General features: G+C 42.0%; 2 protein-coding genes across 2 annotated transcripts; one reads left to right on the forward strand and one right to left on the reverse strand.

Annotated features, from left to right (window-relative positions):
• Window positions 1–1,765: 1,765 nt before the first annotated feature.
• On the reverse strand, window positions 1,766–14,505 carry LOC306963313 (alcohol dehydrogenase class-3-like). Its single transcript, XM_079556840.1, has 9 exons — window positions 14,369–14,505; window positions 14,081–14,182; window positions 12,881–13,031; window positions 12,329–12,416; window positions 11,940–12,159; window positions 8,306–8,569; window positions 6,923–7,055; window positions 5,184–5,322; window positions 1,766–1,924 (listed from the first exon to the last, which is right to left on the reverse strand). The coding sequence occupies exons 1-9, from the start codon at window positions 14,384–14,386 to the stop codon at window positions 1,897–1,899; spliced, it is 1,143 nt and encodes a 380-aa protein (XP_079412966.1). The 5' UTR covers window positions 14,387–14,505; the 3' UTR covers window positions 1,766–1,896.
• A 419-nt stretch (window positions 14,506–14,924) lies between these two features.
• On the forward strand, window positions 14,925–20,496 carry gar1 (GAR1 homolog, ribonucleoprotein). The gene is made up of 7 exons (XM_079557317.1): window positions 14,925–15,008; window positions 15,843–16,002; window positions 17,566–17,720; window positions 17,951–18,010; window positions 18,083–18,206; window positions 19,929–20,081; window positions 20,157–20,496. Exons 2-7 carry the CDS (start codon window positions 15,855–15,857, stop codon window positions 20,165–20,167), a joined length of 651 nt encoding a protein of 216 aa, XP_079413443.1. The 5' UTR covers window positions 14,925–15,008; window positions 15,843–15,854; the 3' UTR covers window positions 20,168–20,496.
• The last annotated feature ends 539 nt before the right edge of the window (window positions 20,497–21,035 follow it).

The raw sequence follows: 21,035 nt of genomic DNA on the forward strand, positions 1-21,035 counted from the left end.
CGTTATCTCGTTGTTGAATTGTAAATCGAAACTGATCCGCTTTCATCATTCTTTTAACAAGGTTTACGCAAGTAGCTGCAATTGTGTTTTTGATGCCACAAATACAACAAATCTAAGCTAGCTGTAAGCTAGCGGAGATGTGAATGGAAATATATTTTCTTTTTATTCAACCTTTATTTAAGCAGGAAAGTGCCACTGAGATTAAGAATGTCCTTTTCAGGCTCTGGCCCCAGAGTGGAACCTGTTGTATATGTTTTGAGCGGTAGTGGTAGTTCGATTCTGCACCAAATTTTGCCATTGCCAGAAAACAAATAAACAAAACTTGCAAATCCCTATGTTTTGGACCAAAAAATAAATAAAATTAAAAGAAAAAACATCTGGAGTTGAAGAAAAGAAAAAAGTCAAGCAATGTCACTATTTCCAAAGCTGTATATTGCAATAAATATATATGAAATACATGGACAATATAAAGAAAAACACACTTAAAATCTGGTTCAGAAAATGTACCTTCATTTTCAGACTATAAGCCTCCACTTTTTTCACATGCACAGAACCATGAGGCCTATACAACGATGCAGATAATTTAAAGATGTTTCCACGCTAACTACATAGTGATATCATATGAAGGATCTGACCCGTGGTTCAGCCCCTTTTCCAACTACCGCGACCAGACTGTGGCGGTGGGGTTCTGCGGGGGGAGTACTCGAGCTGAATATCGGCCACGTTTCTAAAGCATGGCGAGGCCAGAGCTTTTATGGCACTACACCCAGACCATTGCATTATGCTCTTTCTCCCAGAACAGTTTTAACTCACTGTGGGCTAAATAAGTAGGTCGGTGTCTATTTAGTGAGTAAAAGTACAGAAAATGCAGCGCGATGTTTGTGAAAAACGAGCGAGGAGGAGAGGAGAATGAGGCGGCAAAGAGGAGGGACTCTTGCCTGTGTTGCAGGCCGTACGCCATAACCCATCCCGCACCACGCTCATAGGCCCTGGTGCAGTGTGTGTGTGCGCTCTCCTGCTATAACATGGACAGACACCTGCGGCTTATAGACTGATATATGTACTTTTTCTTTTTTCTTTGTTTGTTTGTATAATTCATTGTCCGTAAGGAGCAGTCGTAGCGCCCGGGGACCCATCTCCGTGATGTGGAACCAGGCTGATGGTCAGAATCACCTGGCTGGAGGATTCACCTATTATACATGTTTATAGTGGTAGAGGAAACTGGAGTAAATGGAGGAAACCTACGCAGAAAGTAGTCCGGAATTGATAGTATTTCCACTGTTTATTTTGTTCTTTGACCTCAAGTCTCAAAATCTTTGGTGTTTTTAATCTTATATATTGAACTCTCAATATGATTGATATTTAAATATATCTTGAAATCATCTTGGGGCCCTCAGTTCCATCTTCGCGACCTCCTGGGCAGTCCTGACCCCACTTTGGGACCCACTGCTCTAGTCAGTGCACGTGCAGTTGCGGTGAGGGTCCTGCAGAGGGCACACTAATGACATGTATGATTCTTGTCTAATTTTGTGAAATGGGGCAGCTTGAAATACAAGAGTGGAGAAGCCACAATATTAACTGGTACTGGGTACAAGAGTAAATGAAAAGAAAAAAAGAAAAGAAAATGATGCAACTGTCCAAAGACAAACATGTAACATCATTTAACAATTCATGAATTAATCTGTTGCAATTCTTTAAGTTGATAATAAAAAATAAATAAAAAATCAATTTCAAACATTATTACGTTAATTTATTTCAATTTTATTAGTAAAGTGAAAAGTAAACATGGCTTTTTCATGATGTTAGAAGGACATCTAGTGGTGAAGCGGGAGAATGGCAGGCACACAGTTCATACAAAACCTTCACACGTCTGGATTCTTCATGAGCGGAGTTCTTCTACCACAGGCTGACGACAGATCGGATACTGGGGAAAAATACACACAGGTTTTTAAAAAGAAGAAAAGTACTTACTGAAACCGTACGGGCTGCAGTAATAGCTAATTGGGATTTTTCTGACCGTTTTCTTCTACATTTTGAAGGAAAACTGATCTCAAGCTTGACTAGAGTGCTAGAGTTTAAATTTTCCGCACAAGCCTCGCGGAGACTTAAGTGTATGGTTGCCATGGTCTAAACAAAACAAAGGCAAGACTGAAATTTGAATATATGGAAACTAAAATCTCACATCTTGGGAGAGTTTGTGGAGAATTTATTTCAATGCGATGGACATTTTATCCATTTTGTTGTCGAAACAAGCTTTTTACACCTCAGGACTTAAAGTAAGGTCAAAGACAGTCTCTACCTCTAACGACTTTACGGATGCCATTGCCTTGCGTTTCAAGGAGCAACGAAACATATGTGACACGTTTACAGCCTGAGGACCATGGCACAAACGCAAACAACAAAGGATTTTAATCTTGTCACGAAATAAGGTACACCCCATTTCCTCACATATGGACTATTGGGTTGACCATATACAGCATCAACAAATCATAATACAATGCAATCCTCACGCTCATTTTCCACCCACAAATGACGACTTTTACAATACTTTTATGGGGCAAAAAGAATGTTACCCTACAAAAAGATTTTAAAAAAACCTCAGATATGGGGCATTATATAAATTCTTATACAAAAGGGTGATATTTGTGAGCATTTGACCTTGCAGTGTACAGTGGCTGCATGAGTGGTTTGTAGGACGCTCCTGGATCATTTGTTTGGAAGGTTTTCACTGCTGACGGAGCCTCTCACCAGAAAAGCACAAATATCAATCATTTTTTCCCCACACACAAGTTGCTTATACCATGGTCTGGGTGAATACTCGATTCTGATTGGCTGGTGGGCGCTAACAAGCGTACATTATTTTGGTATAACCGCACACGTAGTCCGGTAGTTAAATCACTGGGATATCACTCCGCTGTGGTGGGCATCGCCATAGCAACGCATGACACAGCTGAATCAGATAAATGCGTAATTAGTGACTGACAGGAACGTATGAGCTGGATTTTGTTTAATTTCAACGTTTTTGGCCAAAACAAAACGTTTGATAAATGGGAAGTAGAGGAGAGTGAGCAGCTAGGTTAGCTACTGTTAATAAAATATGAGCTTTCCATTTCTATTGAAAACGGTTAAGGCTATTCATGATTTTCAGGCGTACATAAAATGATCCTGCATTTAAACATATTTGTCTGGATTAGTAAAGTCAATCATAAAAGTTTCAGTTCGTGGGGCCCAGGTGTGAGCGACTCCACCGCAGCTGTTTCCATAAACAGATGAGCTCGTTGAGCTAGCTAGCTAGCTTCAGGTTAAACAGCGTAAAAGTGAAATAACTCCTGCCCACGAGTGCTGCACATCGGTGTTTACTTCCACGGTAAAGTGTCGGGTTAGTCCTGTTGTGTTGTGATTCTGTGCTTATGTTGTTTGGTTGCGTCTGACTGAGATCCTCGTAATAGCTGCGGAGAATGACTCGCTCTGAGACGAGCCTTCAGTGACCGGCTAATAACCCACATAAAATAGTCCCGGTGGTCTGGCATATTTAGTGAGTTTAGAAAATGAAAAAAACATTTATTATAAATGTTACGTTTGTGGGACCAATGGTATAAGCGGATTAACTCCACTGTACGTCGTGGTGTTCTTGACTCCGCAGCGTGCATTATAACCGTCTATTGCACGGCTCCTCGTTGTTTAATCCTTACATAATGCACCTTTAAAGTGGTCATGTCATGCAAATGGAGCCTTAAAACAGACTTAAAAACATTCTTCTGGGAGCCTCAGCCTTGATATTGTACGTTTTATAATTTGAAGATATGTCTGTAAGAATGAAGGGAATAGGGCCACCGTTTTTAAATACTGAGATATGTTCTTGCCTTAGCTTAGACGAGTTGATATGTAACTGTCTGGTCTTTACGCATGCCCTCAGCACAGACGGGGTTCGCATATCGTCTCTCCTCTTCTCATCTATGGATCCAAACGGAGGTGAAATTAGAAGCGACCAAGCTCTTCCATGTTTTCCCTATTTAAATATGGTTACATGAGCCTGTACACAATCCAAGTATAGTCACACAAAATTAAACATGTCGATTTCCTAAGCGGATAAAAAAAAGGGAACTATATTGCAAGGTGTAATAATATTACTAGGCCTTGCAATACAGTTCCCCTTTTTATCCGCTTAGAAAATCGACATGTTTAATTTTGTGTGACTACGCTTGGATATTTAAAATTGGATATTTAAATAGTCGCTTCTAACTTCACATCCGTTTGGATCCATAGATGTGCTCTGTTCACGTGACTGAGGGCACGTGCAAAGACCAGACAGGTACATATCAACTCGTCTAAGCTAAGGTAAGTACATATCACAGTATTTAAAAATGGTGGCCTATTCTTTTAAATGCCAACAATGAAAGAGCTGGTGAAAACCTTGCCTGGGGCTCCTCCTGCGGGCCGTTCGAGCACAGAGCGGCTCAAAATACATTATAGGCGTAACCAGGAAATACAGAACGAGGCACTGACGCCGTAGAAGAAGAAACTTTGTTGCGCCGAACTGTGTGAATATTGTGAAATACTACTCCAGGTATGTCTTTGACGCTAGAACAACGTTAAAAAACATGGTTTAAACCTCAAGAAAGACGTTTTTGCAGGATATGTAAATAAACATTTGTATGAATTATATAATGTAGAAGAGAAACAGGCAACTGACAAAGTAACCAAGTAACTTTTTAAAGGCGGTATCAGTAATCGGGTTTCCATTTTCAAAGTAACCCATGGCAACACTGGTGGTGCAGGCGCAGAAGAGGTTTTCCATCTCATGACCAGGGCTGGCTTCACTTTTTGCATACTGCTGTTCTGTTCACAGACGTGCCTTTGCATTTCGCAGGCACCTCATAAACACCTCTGTCTCTACATGTTGTCTACGATGTTCTCACACTAACACTACACTGATCCAACCTGTTTCAAATTCCTAGATGTCAGTCCCTTTTGTTTGCATAAAATCAGCGAATATTACATGTGTGTGCGAGGGCAGGCAGCCACGATGCCAACGGCGTAACCGCACTGTTGACACAACGTATTTGCTTAAAACGCCTTAAGGATCTCGCATAGGCTGCAATCCATGGGCACGAGTCAAGTAAGACTTTTGAAAAGATGTTGCCCTATTTCTTGAACAGCAGATGGCTAATGGGACATCTCACCTGTCTCCACTTTTGAACAGTTGGAAGGCCTTGTTGACTTCACTCAGGGACAAGGAGTGTGTGATGAACTCGTCCAGCTTCAGCTCTTCCGCCATGTACTTGTTCACTAGTAGAGGCAGCGCGTCCACTCCCTTCCACCCTGCGACAAACACAGCTCATTTACGACGGAGGTTAAGATCTTGTATTGATGATGGAGAGAGCGTGACCACTGTGCAGAGCCTTCTCCTGCACATCCCAAAGATTTTCAATGGGGTTCAGATCTGGACTCTGTGGCAGTGTTAATTTTGACAACATATTTTAATTTCGTTTTAGTCTTAGTCTTTTGACGAAAATGTAATTCGATTTTAGTCTAGTTTTGGTCAAAAAAAGATCTTCAATTTTAGTCTAGTTTTAGTCGACTAAAATTGCATGTAAATTTAGTCGACTAAATTTAAGACGAATTTAGTCGACTTTGCATTGATAATATTCATTATAATCATATTTAATCTTGTTCCTCTGCTCCACATGAACAAAGCTCAGAGCTGATCCTTTGGCAGAGAATTTACATGATCTGAGGCTCTTTCAGACGGTCAATAGAAGTTTGGCTGATTTTAGTCTCTCCCTTTCATTTTTATTTAGTCTCATTTTAGTCGACTAAAATATCTGGACATTTTAGTCATAGTTTTAGTCTCATGAAAAACTTTTAATTTAGTTTTAGTCCAATTTTAGCCGTCAAAAATAACACTTTGACTAAAATTAAGACTAACTATTTTAGTTGACGAAATTAACACTGCTCTGTGGCGGCCAGTCCATGTGTGAAAATGATGTCTCATGCTCCCTGATCCACTCTTTCACAATGTGAGCCCCATGAACCCTTAGCCTGGCATCCAGACTAATCTCCGATGTTTATTAATTAATAAACAGGAGATTAGTCTGGCGACCCTGTCGTAGAAAAGCTACTGCTTGAGGCGGGACTAATGTGGGACAACAGAAGAGCGCAGCAGCCAATGAGAACATAGCGGATGTGACGACAGAAACAGCCACAAGAAAGTTGTAGACATTCGGACGTTAACAATGGCGCTCCTGCCACACGGAGTTCAGTAAATGACTTGTCGTTTATGTCAGAAAAACTTAAGAATACAAGCATACCGGAGCATTACGTGAAGTGGTCGCTTGTGTTGAAAAACTACAAAACAAAGGCGCAACAACGTGACGTTCAGGGAGCTGCTCTGATTGGTCGGTAGGCTCCATATCGCTGCGTCACTTCCTTTGAAAGCGCGCAATGGAGTGTTGCCAGACCCTGTTCTGTGAAGAAGCGGAGTCTGGTTGGCGAGACTAATGAACCCTGGCATTGTCATCGTGGAATATGCCAGTGCCGTCAGGGGCGAAGAAATCTATGTATGGATGGAATAACCCGGTCATTAAGGATGTTCAGGTGTTTGTCTCATTCTTTGAGCACATACTCTAGTGTTGCTGACCAACTGCAGCAACCCCAGATCAGAACAGTGAGTTGGCAACTTTTTTCGGGGTCAGGCAGTGTATGTTCACATTGTAATGCAGATAATCTTTATTGCTAGTGTGATTTACAGTTGTAATATTGTGAGATAAGAATATTCTCCAAAGGTCATCTAAAACTGCGTCAGCTAATAATAATAAATGAGGTAGTGGATTTTGAAAAGGGAAAGCAGAGGAAGAGGAAGTGGCCTCGTGTTTGGTTCCCACTTGCATTAAGAAGTGAAACGCGGTAAAGTCGGCCTCACCTCCAAAGTACGTCCCCTTGATAGTGCGCCCCAACAGCAGCTGTTCCACCTCCACGCTCAGCTTCTCCGTCTCAGTCCAGCCCGCGATCACACACACGCCCCACGCGTCGATGGTGGACTCCAGAGCCTGAGACTGCAAGACGGGGAGGACTCAGATTGAATCAGATGTTTGTCCATCGTAAAACCCGGAAGTGGCACCAATGCAAACAAACCACACGTTAGGAATGTGTTAGGAAAGTCATGGATGGAGTTTTGATCACCACCAACATTTTGATTTAATTCACTCCCACTGACACGGTTTGAGAACAGAGAAAATCAGGTACAGCGCCTTTGCTAGTTCCTGTTTCGAGGATAAAAAAACATTTCACATCTCCATTTGAGATTACTGTAGATTATTGATGTAAATGTGGGGGGAAAAATGTATTGCAAATTTTCACGTTTTCATAGGAAAATATGAATAAAAAAATACATCTGATCATGCAGAGAAATTAAATACTGGATCAAGCCAGGTTTAAAAAATTTTGCCCGACCCCCAAAAACATTCTGGTCAGGTTGGCCCCGCAATGGCGGCTCAGGACTGACCCTAACATTGTACTTACTTGTTTCCAAAGAATTTCCAAGAGGGGATTTTCAGATAACACGTTTAATTTTTAAATAAGCAAGTGAAAAGAGTAAAATGATCTTTAAAATATTTTCCCTTGTTTTTTTAACTTTAAAGCTACTCTAAGCAGTGACGTGCGGTCATGGGAGGCACAAAAACACAAAAATACAATAAACTTTATAAAAACAAGCAACTGCTCTTAACATGATATGGATTCCCTATGATTTTAATCAATCTCGTGGTTAAAAAATGCCCAAATGTTCATCAGTTGTCGATATCGTGTAAAGAGGGCGGAGCTTCGGCGAGCCTCCAGCGACCCGCACACACTTACAGTATGCTCAGCTCATTCACTCAGCGCTCTGTCCCATTCGGGGCTTTTTTCGCCCCATGAAAGTAAAATTCATATGTAAATGGGTTTTGGGTGGGTGCGTTGGCTTTCTATCACCTGGATAAAGAATCAGGCATAAGAATGACTTGTTTAACCTGTTAATTTGACTTTAAACTGGGAAAGGCGTAATAAGTTTTCACTTCAGCCTAAACCCTTTCGGTCATGTTGTACACGAATAATTGGAAATGTTTGATAGGCCCGTAAAAGGGGAAAACTGATTAGACTGACATTTTAAGGATGAAACTAGCTAAAAATGTCAACATTTGCCACTGCGTAAGAAATCTGTGTTTCACCTGGCTGTATCTCGCCTAAATCAACTGGGAGTATTTTGTAATATTTTGTGCCACTTAAGCCCAGAGAATCCAAACAGGTGAACATGATGTGTGTGTCTGACCATGACGGCGGTGTCGCCCACACACTCCAGGGCGACGTCCACTCCTCCTCCGGTCTTCTCCTTCACCACGTCCTGGATTTTGGTTTTGGGGTGGTCACTGGGGTTGATGCACTCGGTGGCCCCCATCTCTACGGCTTTCGGGAACTTAGCCGGGTTTGTGTCTATAGCGATGATAGTGGTGGCCTTTGCCGCCTTACAGCCCATCACAGCAGACAGGCCCACCGCGCCCAGCCCGAACACGGCACATGTGGAGCCGGGCTCTACCTGCAGGAGAACAAAAGAACATTTTCATGTCACACAAAAGCACCACTCAAGTCCCATCCTGTTGCTAATGAGTACAAGTGCCAAGAGGTCGAAGTAAATAGATATTTGAAATGACAATAAAAACATTAGGCTGTGTGACCTTCTCTTTGTGTGTTGCACTAAATCCAGTATTTCATCACAAAGCTTCATCCATAGGTTATCGCTACTATCAAAGCAATCAACAGTTTATTTATGCATGGTGGGTAAAATGTCTACAAATGTAAGGTGCTTCAATGACCTTTCGCAAAAGCCCCGCCAAGACAGATGGCCGCTTTGGAATTGCCCATATATGGTCATGTTCAAAGCAGCCAGAGGGGGAAACAAAGAAGAGAATAAAAGAATAACTTTCTCCCTTTTCTCCAACATTACTTTAAAGGGACTATAGTTTAAAGATGTTAAAATTATGTATTTTCCTCCCCCTACATGTTTCAGCCATGTCCTAATGTGTAGAATGAGCTCAGACCTGTTCACCACAACTGCCTCTAAAATCCTGCACTGTCGCTCAAAAAGTTGTTACTTTGGGCCCGAAGTGCCGTCACGCACAAGCTTAATATAGAAAGCGCAGTTACGCATAAGACCTGAGGTGGCAGTAGTGAGTATAAAATGACCAACTTGCATCTAGCCCCTTTAATTTTGAATTATGTTCCTTATACACTGCTCACAAAAACTTAGGGCACACTCAAAAAACACAATGTAACTCCAAGTCAATCAAATTTCTGGGATATCAGACTGTCCAGTTAGGAAGCCACGCTTATTGTGAATCAATTTCACTTGGTGTTGTGGAAATGAAACAGACAACAGGTGGAAATGAGCGGCAATTGGCAAGATCACTCCAAAAGAGGAATGGTTTTGCAGGTGGTGACCACAGACCATTTCCCTGTCTTCATCCTTTGTACCGTATTTTTGGAACACTTTTGCATTTGTCCAGTGTTCTCACCACTAGAGGTATCATGAGGAGCATCTACAACCCACAGAAGCTGCTCAGGGAGTGATGCTCATCCAAAATGGCACGTCCATTCGTGCTGTGGCAAGAAGGTTTGCTGTGTCTCCCAGCGCAGTGTCCAGAGCATGGAGGAGATACCAGGAGACAGGCCAGTACACCAGGAGACCTGGGGGGGCCGACCGAGGTCAACAACCCAGCAGCAGGACTGCTATCTGCTCATTTGTGCACGGAGAAACAGGAGAAGCACTGCCCGAGCCCTACAAAATGACCTCCAGAGGGCCACAAATGTGCATGTTGGGACTCAAACGGTCAGAAACCGACTCCATGAGGGTGGTATGAGGGCCCGACGTCCACAAGTTGGGCCGGTGCTTACTGCCCAACACCGTGCAGCCCGATGGGCATTTGCCCGAGAACACAGCGATTGGCAGATTGGCCAATGGTGCCCTGTGCTCTTCACGGATGAGAGCAGGTTCACCCTGAGCACATGTGACAGACGTGACAGAGTCTGGAGACGCCCCGGAGAACGTTCTGCTGCTGCAACATCATCCAGCATGACCGGTTTGGTGGAGGGTCAGTGATGGTCTGGGGAGGCATTTCATTGGAGGGCCGCACAGCCCTCCATGTGCGAGCCAGAGGTTCCCTGACTGGCATTGGGTACCGGGATGAGATCCTCAGACCTATTGTAAGACCATATGCTGGTGCTGTGGGCCCTGGGTTCCTTCTGATGCCTGATAATGCCAGGCCACATGTGGCAAGAGTGTGTCAGCAGCTCCTGCATGATGAAGGTATTGATGTTATGGACTGGCCTGCCCGTTCCCCAGACTTAAATCCAATAGAGCACATCTGGGACATCATGTCTCGGTCCATCCATCAACGCCACGTGGCACCACAGACTGTCCAGGAGCTGACTGATGCTCTAATCCAGGTCTGGGAGGAGATCCCTCAGGAGGACATCCGTGGTCTCATCAGGAGCATGCCCAGGCGCTGTAGGGAGTGCATTCAGGCACGTGGAGGCCACACACACCACTGAGGATGATACAGACTCGTTTGGAGGAATTTCTACAGAATTTGGATCAACCAGTGACCTGATACTGTTACTTTGATTTTGACTATAATTTTGGATCCAGACCTCCAGGGGCTGAGAATGTGATTCCCATTTATCATTCTTATGTTATTTTGTTCTCAACACATTGCCCTACACTATGAATAAAGATTTTCATCCGAAAAATCGAATTGATTGACATCTAGGATGTGTTTTTTGAGTGTGCCCTAAGTTTTTGTGAGCAGTGTATATTATGTTCCTATAATCCGAAAGGGAGTAGGTAGTAAAACTTATGCTTCCTACCCCTTTTTATAATGTTTTTCTGTTTTCTACAGCCATTGGGGCTGTATTTCTGAAATGGTTTTGGTGCCCGGCGGCACCAAAACTAAACAAACTAGAAATTGTTCCAGCTGAGAGTGAACTAAAGGATATGGCCTGAGGGTGAAAAATGCAAATATCTTTAAGCCTTGTGTAACTGCCACATAGGAACAAACGATTTGAAACATCATGGGTCTAGAATTATAGGACACATTTTCCGAAAAACTATAACGCAAAATGAAATGCAAATGTGGGCCGTGGCCCTGGGACACACTGGGCAGTGTTTAGGAAGTTTAAAAACAAAAAATTATTAGCATTTACAGACCAATTTTCGTTTTAACTTTTTTGTGCTATGTAGGAGAGCAACTGTTTTTTAAATTACTACCAACATACATATCATAAGTGTGAATTCATATTGTGTGGGCGCCCTGTGGGTAATAAAGGGCAAAATAAAGCAGGCTTGGAAGCATGTGTCAAGCTAAAGTGTGAGCGTCAAATGAGCCTTTGCGTTTCATGAGCCAGATCATGTGACAGAAGCCTGTGTTTATGGAAGTTATGTTTTCATGTGTGCCTAAAACTTTGAAAGGACACTTTTATAACCTTCAAATGCATGCACATATCATATAATACTGTACTTCACCGGAAAAAGCAAATTCATCATTTATTTATTAATTGTAATACATTCAAATCATCAGCAGTGTAGAGCGAGGCTTCAGTTTTGACACATGTTCCCCTGCATCTTGGCCCCGACACTCTTGAAAGACATTTTTAATCTCAACGAGTTTTATCTTGACAAATAAAGGACAAGTAAATAAATAAGTAAATCAGGCTTTGGATCATTGAATCTAAAAGGGTGGCCATGACGCGCTGGACTGTGGGAATGTCTGATGGGAAAAGCAGGTGAAGGTGCATTGACTGTAAGAAACTGTACTTTGTGGAGAAGGTGTGCACTAGGAGGGAAGATTATGATTCAAAACACCAGAAGGTGAGGATAAGGATCCTCTAGAGCACGGCGGCTCAGCTCTCACCTTTGCCGTATTGATCGCTGCGCCGTAGCCTGTGGACACCCCGCAGCCCAGCAGAACCACTTTATCCAGAGGGGCGTCATGGCGGATCTTAGCCAGGGAAGTGTCTGGAACGACGCTGTACTGGGAGAAAGAGCACACGCCCAAGAACTGGTACACCTGCTGCCCGTTGTAGGAGATACGGCTCGTCCCGTCAGCCAGAACGCCCTTCTGAGTGTTCGCCCTGCACAGAGAGGCATTCACTTGGAGCATGGGTGTGTCTTCGTACATATTTTCAGAACATAAAAAGACGGGTTTGATAAGTTGATAACATTAATGAAACTGAAAGTAAGTAAAACGTAGTTGTTCCAATCATTTCTCAAGTGGGAGGAGTAAAAGTGTTTTGGACGCACCAGTTCTTCCTGCATTGGTTGGTCTTAGTGCTGAGGCATCTCTTACATTCCCCACACTGAGGCAGGAACAGAGGGATCACTTTGTCTCCTGGGGAAACATGTGAGCAATATTCACCTTATTCCGGAGGCTTGCATGGGCGCCGCCATGAATTGTGCCCGCCCCTTTTCTCCTGTCTGTTAACATGGGACTGGAAAAGTCCACATAAAATCAGTTACTACACGGAAACAAAGCCGTTTTTCAGCCGCGCAGAGAAACGGTGCAGTGTTGACATGTTGGTGCAAATGAACACAGGCCATTTTACACAAATCAATCGACTAAACATCAGATTTGAGCGGAGAATATTTCCCCTCGTTCTCCGTTTAAATGAACAGGCTTCACGCTCGACCGGAAGTGTCAGGACAACGGAAGTGCCGAGACAAAGCAAAAAGTGGCAAGAGTGGGCGGGGCGGAATAAGGTGAATATTCAGCATTGCCACAATGCACAATTTCAGCCAAAGCTACTTTGCCCTTAGCCTTGATATTTCAATAAACATAAACGCCCAGCAATTTACCAGGTTTGAATTTGGTGACCTCGGTGCCCACACTCTCCACCACGCCGGCCCCCTCGTGTCCAAGCACCACAGGGAAGTGCCTGGGGGACATGCTCTGTCCCGTCTCGTAAAGATACGCCCAGTCTGTGTGGCACACTCCGCTGTACATCATCTGTGGGGAAAAATGTGGCGTAGATACTGAAAGATCAGGAGGGAGTACAGTAAACTTAATTCATCTAAAGCGCATTGAGTTGCCTTGTGTACGATATGTGTGGTAAAAATAAAGTTGCCTTGCCTTGCCTGAACAATACAGAAGCTCGTCATATAATTAGAATATCATGAGAAAGTGCACCTACTTCTGTTATTCAACTTAAAACGTTGAAACTAATATATGACTAAGACTCATTACATGCAACGTGGCATATGTCAAGCCTTTGTTTGTTATAATTTTGATGATTATGTCTGACAGTCCATTTTCAAAATATTCTTATTTTCTGAGATCTTTAATTTGGGGTTTTTACAAGCTGTGAGCCACAATGATCACACATGAAAAGTGACATAATTATAGCCTTTATTTGTTATGAGTCTGTATCATATATTAGTTTCACAGTTTAAGTTGAATAACAGAAGTAAATGCACTTTTTCATGATATTCTAATTATATGATTGAGGCAAGGCACAAGCACCTGCACATTTCTATCAGTATGGAAAGGGGTTGTCGAAGGGTTTGGTTGCAAAATAATTTATTTAAAATAGATGAATTAATCTTAAAATGAAAATAGGCAAGTCAGCAAAACTTCTGACTGGTACATGTCATTCCTGAAATAGAGGAAGTGGGTAGAACAAACAACAGCAAGCAGCTGATCTGACATTCAAATGCCAGTTTTACACAACAGGCAACTTTTGAGCAAACAACTGCATACAAATTCAGCCAAAACTGCATTTGAATGTGTTTTAGGACTGCAGTTATTTTTGGCAAATAAATGCAGTAAAAAAATAGTCGAACAATGTTATCTTTTAACAGTTCGAATACAATGTTATGTTTTAATGGTATTTAACTTTTTTTTTTTTAATATAGAATAACTTTAAATACAAATTGGATAATATAAATTGGAAACCCTGTATGATTGCAGTTCACTTTCTACACCACATTCGACCTTTTCGGGATGGATTTTGATGATCCATTGTTATGATCCGACCATTCCAGTCCAGACACACTGACCTTGATGCGCACTTCGTGATCCTTGGGCGGATCCACCTGTACCTCCTCGATCTCCAAGGGTTTACCTGGCATCCACGCCACGGCCGCTTTGCACGTTATCGGCTGAAGGGCACAAGCCAAACTACTTTACTCGGTCACGCCAATGAAAAAATATGAAAAAGTTTCTAACACAATGAAGTGCGGGCATGGTAAACAAAACGCAAAACATCGGGCTAAAATAACCGGAACTAATACAAATAATCGATTGGTAGTGTTGATAACATGAATAGTGAGACTGGTTTGACTTACCCGGCCTTGGGTCGACATATTTACAGAATCACCCGATATCGATGTTTATGAGGCGTGTAACTGTAGCGTATCAGATGGTTCTCGCATGAATCGACTTGTTTTCACGCTGCTTTCAAGTGCTGTGGTAAAGATGAGCCTTTCCAGCTGTGACGTGGAAATTACTAGTGCATTTGTGTTGTAGCAAGATGGAAAAAAAAATAACTACACAGTACCAGTACACTATAAACAAATACATCACGCAAGAAAGTCGACAAACCGCTCACCTACTGCTGCTTTGTATCTGCTTTGATCGACAAACTTATAAAGATTGGCTTTTTTTTCACAAGACGGTAAGTAGAAAAAGAGACGATATTAAGATTTCAGCTAAAACACATATCCTGCTTCTGTTGTGTTGAAACGTCAACGGTTGTCTCATCTCGGGAACGAGATGATGAGGCGTTCATGAGCAATTTTCTACTCAACAAGTGGTATTTACCATAATTACGAGAACACGTGAAGGACGCATTGTACCGCGTTTGGTTGCACGACAGTCCCCGCTGGCTCCGCGACACTTGCTGTTCACTTTACGGCATAGAGCGCACATGTGCTTCTCTCGTGTGGTGGTGAAAGTAAATAGCAGCCTGGTAGCACCGTTTTGAAGGTAAGATTTGCACTTTTGGAGTGTGCATTGCCCCTTGTGAAGTTGGACACGTGTGTCGTTATTATCGTAAATGTTGTTTGGGTGTTTTGGTACCGGGAACGGCCATTGAATTGTTGGACAAGAGGTAAATGGTGTTAGCATGTGGATGCTAACTGGTGCGGTGCCTGTGCAGCCCTGACCGGTAAAGTTTCACAAGAGTGTATGAAATCCATATATTATCAGGAGAACACTGTTATTTTGCCTCTAGATTTAGATTGTTGGATTGTGAGCTGGAATTGCTGTAATGTTTTCACGCTATTTCAAAAGAATCAACGTAAAACTACCCCATCCACACATCATGCTTTTTCGCCTTATGTTATTTTAATAATCAGTGAGCTGTAGCGTATTAAAGCGCTTTTTTAAACATACGAATAAGCAATACATTTAGTTTACTCCACAGGGTTCTATGTTAGCCTGTAGCTCCAAAGCTTCCAGCTGCTCTCCAGACCAGACCTTTCCAAGTTAGCAGCTCACTAAAGGCTTTCTACGGTATTACACAAGCTCAAAGAGCGAAATATTTGCAACATTTTTGTTCATTTACTGACCCATTTAACACACATTTAAACACTTTTTTAATGTTAATTGATAATTCTCCTATAAAGTATCAGGAAAAATATGTAACAACTAAACTTGCTGAACATGTATTTCTAAAACGTTTTCTCGCCTGAAATGGACCTAAAGTAACATTTGCTTGTATTGTCACAGCATTATATGTGACAGCCTAAGTTTTATGTGACACTAACTCCTGTTGACTGTGCTCTTCATTGTATTATGTTGTTGTTGTCTCTTGCACAGGGCAGAGCAGCCATGTCGTTCCGAGGTGGAGGAAGAGGAGGCTTTAACAGAGGCGGGGGCTTCAGAGGAGGAGGAGGACGTGGCGGGGGATTCGGCCGAGGAGGGGGCCGCGGGGGTTTCAACAGACAGCAGGACTATGGACCCCCTGAATATGTCGTAGGTGAGAGAATGACACTGGGAAAGATGGTCATTCAGGTGACAACCAACTCAAAAAGTAGTGAAAGAGGAACAGGTGGGAAGATATTAAGTATAATATACAATTTGCACAAGTTGGAGAGGACAATTACGATTAAGTTAAAATCACATTTTCCCTCCTGGAACCGCCACCATAACGTGGTGGAGGGGTTTGAGCACCTGAATGATCCTGGGGGCTTGGTGCCCCTGGTAGGGTCTCCCATGGCAAACGGGTCCTTGGTGACGGGTCAGACAAAGAGCGGTTCTGAAGCCCCTTATGAGAGACCAACAGGCCTGGTTAGAATCGTGAGGCCGTCCTTCTTTGGACCCACCACCTGCAGGAGGAGCCATAGGGGCTGGTGCAATGTGATTTGGGCAGCTCCAACAGCTGCCCCCATAACCCGGCAACGGAAAAGTGGAAGAAAATGGATGGATTAAAATCACATTTTAATTTGACAATTATTTTTAGGCTGTACCATAACTTAAGTAATGCTTAGAGTTTTCCGTTTACTTTCTAAAAGCAACGAATAACATATTGTGTAATTCACCTTATTTTGCTCTTAGTTTGTGAGCTTTACTTGCTGTTCAACTTTAACCAACTGTACTTGTTTATTTATTTTTTTATTTCAAGAACACTACATGATGATGCTCTTCTTATAGTATACTTTTATATATTTATACTGACAAATGATCGCAAATCTACAAGTTCTGAGAAGTGGGTTTATCGAGCTGTTTTTAGCAGGGTTTGAGAATTTTCTATGGCTCTGCTGGTGAAGCAGAGCTTTCAACATCAGAAAACATGATCAGCAAATAAAAGTTAGATGCACCAACACGTAATAAAATATTGCAGAAAGGAAGGTAAATGATCTACGTTACGTTTAAAATGGATGCTACCCAAAACATTTTGCAAACAACCTATGTTGTTATGGATATAACCTGTTTACCCTGTTTAAACAGGATATAACCTGTTTAGAGGTTTAGACCTCTAAACAGGTTACTTTAGACCTCTAAACATGTTAGTTTAGACCTCTATAAACATGTTCTGAAATACATTCTTGTATAAGTTAAGAAGTTCATATTTCAATCTTTTCTAGAATGATGCTCCTTCATCTCTTAAAAAATATTTATCACGAATGCAATCTTGAATTGAAAACATAAACTGCAAATCAAGTCGCAGCGTTTTTCAGGATAATCGCTCTTTGGTGCTTTACCACAATCGTCTGGCCCCATTCTAGAAGTGCAGTGTTTGTGGTTAACATTAGGTGTGTTCAAGATGAGTCAAGCACTGCAGACGGGCGGTGCTGCAATAGACACAGACAGCCTGATGCTCCCGCAAGAGCAAAGCGCCTGGCTCATCTTAAACACATCTAATATCAATACAGTTCTAAAAAGAAACTTGCTTAACCGAGCTTCACCCTGAACAAGTGCCATGTGGTGCCACAAGTGCTAAGTGGTTAGGTTGCAGCACATATGCCTGGCTCTGTGCAGATCATGTTAACGTAGCTTTGTTTTCCAATGTGCTAAAACGTGTTGGTGTTTCTCTCGTCAGCGCTGGGGGAGTTCGTGCATCCGTGTGAAGACGACATTGTTTGTAAATGCACGGCAGATGAAAACAAAGTGCCCTACTTCAACGCCCCCGTGTACCTGGAGAACAAGGAGCAGATCGGGAAGGTGGACGAGATCTTTGGACAGATCCGGGATTTTGTATCCTTTCTAAGTTGATTTTGCTTTTACACTGTTTTCATCTTAAGTGTTGTTCAGACCACTGTTCTAAAATACTTGTGCCTCAATTTTACTGTCTTCTTCCACTCTAAAGACTAAATGAATATTAATAAGAACTCTAATTTCAAATATAACGCGCAAAACCGATCAATCACACCAATATTTGTCAGAGAAATCTTATCGCTATTGTATTCCTTAACTAATGTTTTCAGTACTTTTCAGTGAAACTCTCTGAAAACATGAAGGCGTCCTCGTTCAAGAAAATGCAAAAGGTATTTGTTACGAGCGTGAATATTGTTAGTCTTTTGGCTGAATTTCTTATTAATGTTACAAATGTGTGTCAGTTCTACATAGACCCCATGAAGCTGCTGCCCCTGCAGAGGTTCCTGCCCAGGCCGCCCGGAGAGAAGGGCCCGCCTAGAGGGGGTCGCGGGGGCAGAGGAGGAGGCAGAGGGGGAGGCCGTGGAGGTAAGGGTATTGGTGTGGTTAAAAGGAGTTGTTCATATATATATAAAAAAAGAAGGCGTCTACATGTTGAAGCAGAGCTATTTTCACTGATAAAGTATGTTCAAATACTTGTTCTCAAACATTTAAGCAGAACAAATCCCAGGGAACCTCAAAGTTCGTCCCTCCTCCCCGAGAGTGATTTTCTCATGCATTGCTGAGTTCAACAACATTAGATCATTTAAAGTTATTGTCTGTGACTACACTAGAGTTTGCAAATGATTGTGTTAAATATGTGCTGTGGAGGTGCACTTTTACGTGTCTACAGTCAAGATCACAAATTTCTTTCTCAACAACAGTGATAATATCCTACAGAAGTGAAAACACAATTGGCAACTCATCAAACCCATCGGAGGAAGAGGAGCGCAGTATTGATTTACAAATACGGTCACATGGATATTATAAAATCACGATTTTTAAATATTTTTAGTTATTTTTTATTAGTATTTATTTCATAATGACAAACAGGGGCGGACTGGCCATATGTCCATTCTGGAAGAGCACAGAAGGGCCACCGGCTCTAGGGCCAGTCTAGCCTCTCAATTTTCTCCTCTTATCCCCCGCCTTAACCAAGCTTTACCTATATCTAAAAGCTTAAAAGAAAAGCATCAAAATAGCGACGAGGATGAAAACGGAACAAAAATGTGCCGGAAAAGCAACAAAAAACGTAACAAAAAAGCAACGATAAAAAGCTATGGAAAACCAACAAAAATGCCACAAAAATGTGATGAAAACACAACTACAAAGCAACAAAAAAACACAAAAAGTGGGGGGAAAAAACATGACAAAAATATAAAGCAACGAAAAAAAGCAATGAAAAACCAATAAAAACATGACAAAAAAGAGACAAACACAACAAAGCAATGAAAAACCAACAAAATAGCCATAATAACATAACAAAAACACAAGACAGTGACAAATACACAACAAATACACACAAAAAACAACAACAAAGTGTCGAAAAATGTGACACAAATGCGGCGACGTGACAAAACGTTTCAATCCCTTTTGTAGGTCTTAGCTTTCAAATCAGGCATTACACTGTTGCTCTTCGGTCAAGAAGTGTCGCATTTACGCTAATTTGGGCCAGGCTGGTCAGAGTCCAGGGCTGTTTTTCAGTCCCAGTCCGCCCCTGATGACAAATAGAACGGGTCGTCTCCCGATCGGAAGGCCGGCAGTTCGAATCCCGGGTCCTGCAGGTGCACACTGCCGTCGTGTCCTTGGGCAAGACACTTCACCCACCTTGCCTCCAGTTTCTGCGCACACTGGTGTATGAATGAGCAAGTGAATGGGTGACTGGTTCCTTGCTGTAAAGCGCTTTGGGCCTAAGTAAAGAGCTGTATAAGTTGAGACACACTGAATAAAAGACAGATGAATAAATATACTCATTTATTTAACTTTGTGATAATCAACACCGTGATAACATACTTCTATTGCAAACTCACTCTACAAATTATAAAAACTGAGGTAAGAATGAAAGTAGATAAAAGAGTAAGAGAGTAAATGCGTGTTGGCGTCAGTTTCGTCGGTCTGAGATACAGGAAGCATAACTCGAGGACCCTTTGTCTAATATCGTCATATCGGCCGCTCTTTTTGTTTCTTCATCAAAGAAAATGCTACTTTAATGATGCTGCTTGACTGTGTGTATATAAATCTTTGAATAACTTGTTTGTCTTATCGTTTCAGGTGGATTCCGAGGAGGTCGCGGGGGAGGCTTTGGAGGGGGCCGCGGGGGAGGCTTCGGTGGCGGTCGAGGGGGAGGCTTTGGCGGCGGTCGAGGTGGAGGAGGGGGCTTCAGAGGGAGAGGAGGAGGAGGTGGAGGCGGCAGAGGATTCAGAGGTCAGTTTGTCACCACAAAAATAATTTAACCCTTTATTCTATAATACTATAATACTGACTGGTGTGATTTCATAGGTGGGAGATGATCTTATGTGGAGGGTGAGTGTCATCCCAGGCTTCCGTGACGTCAAGCTGAAGCTGCTCCTCCTGTGCCTCGACGTACAATATTCTCTCAATGGACTTTTGGAGATTCCATTTTCCCTCTTTGTTGTATTTTTACAATATGTTTTGAGTGTTTTTTATTTTAAAGAGATATGTGTAAAACGCTTCTGTGAAAGACACGTCATAATTTTGTGCAAGCGATAAAATGACTTTTACACATGGTCACAACTTTGATGCATTCAAGACATTAGACATTATGAGCGATACAATGTATTTTAAGACTTCTGATTTAACACATGTGAGAACCTTTTTTGTTCTATTGCCTTGAATAAAAGGTGCTTTGTAGAATTTTGTTTTCTCTTTAAATTTTGCTGCAGGTATGTACGTGAAATTAATGAAAGAATATGATGAGATGATGAGGTAGACGACAAATGCATTGTGGATCCTTTTGAAAGATTAAAAGCACTCGGCAATACAGCATCATTTGTAGAAGATTTTTAGTGTTGTGCGGCATATGCTACTTTTACCTGTGGCCTGTAATATAAAAAAATACCTAGCCTAATTTTAAGATGTTTTTAATGTACTGCTTTCAACGTTTCTCCATAACTGAGGGCATTTTCTCCAGTTTGGCTCTACCCAAATCTAAAAGCTTCTCGGTTGGAGAGCAACAGTGTAATGCCTCATTTGAAAGCTAAGACCTACAAAACTGATAGTAACTTTTTTGTCTCGTCGACACATTTTGGTCGTTTTTTTAAAAGCGTTTTTATCTTTTTTTTTTGCTTTTTCTCATGTTTTTGTGCTTTTTTGTTTTTTGTTGTGTTTTCCGCTTATTTTGTTTCTTTTTTTTTGTGT

The sequence above is a fragment of the Gobius niger genome, assembly GCF_951799975.1.
Source record: "Gobius niger genome assembly, chromosome: 5".
NCBI lineage: Eukaryota > Metazoa > Chordata > Actinopteri > Gobiiformes > Gobiidae > Gobius > Gobius niger.

Bases quoted from the DNA above. Each gene is read 5' to 3' on its own strand.
- LOC306963313 (XM_079556840.1), bottom strand. The intron at 12,417-12,880 runs GTAAATTGCTGG...ATGTTTCCCCAG, and splicing joins GGTCACCAAATTCAAACCTG to GAGACAAAGTGATCCCTCTG. The intron at 1,925-5,183 runs GTGAGATGTCCC...ATTTTTCCCCAG, and splicing joins CTGTTCAAAAGTGGAGACAG to TATCCGATCTGTCGTCAGCC.
- gar1 (XM_079557317.1), top strand. From the start codon at position 15,855: ATGTCGTTCCGAGGTGGAGGAAGAGGAGGCTTTAACAGAGGCGGGGGC. The intron at 18,011-18,082 runs GTATTTGTTACG...AATGTGTGTCAG, and splicing joins CGTTCAAGAAAATGCAAAAG to TTCTACATAGACCCCATGAA. The intron at 18,207-19,928 runs GTAAGGGTATTG...TTATCGTTTCAG, and splicing joins CAGAGGGGGAGGCCGTGGAG to GTGGATTCCGAGGAGGTCGC.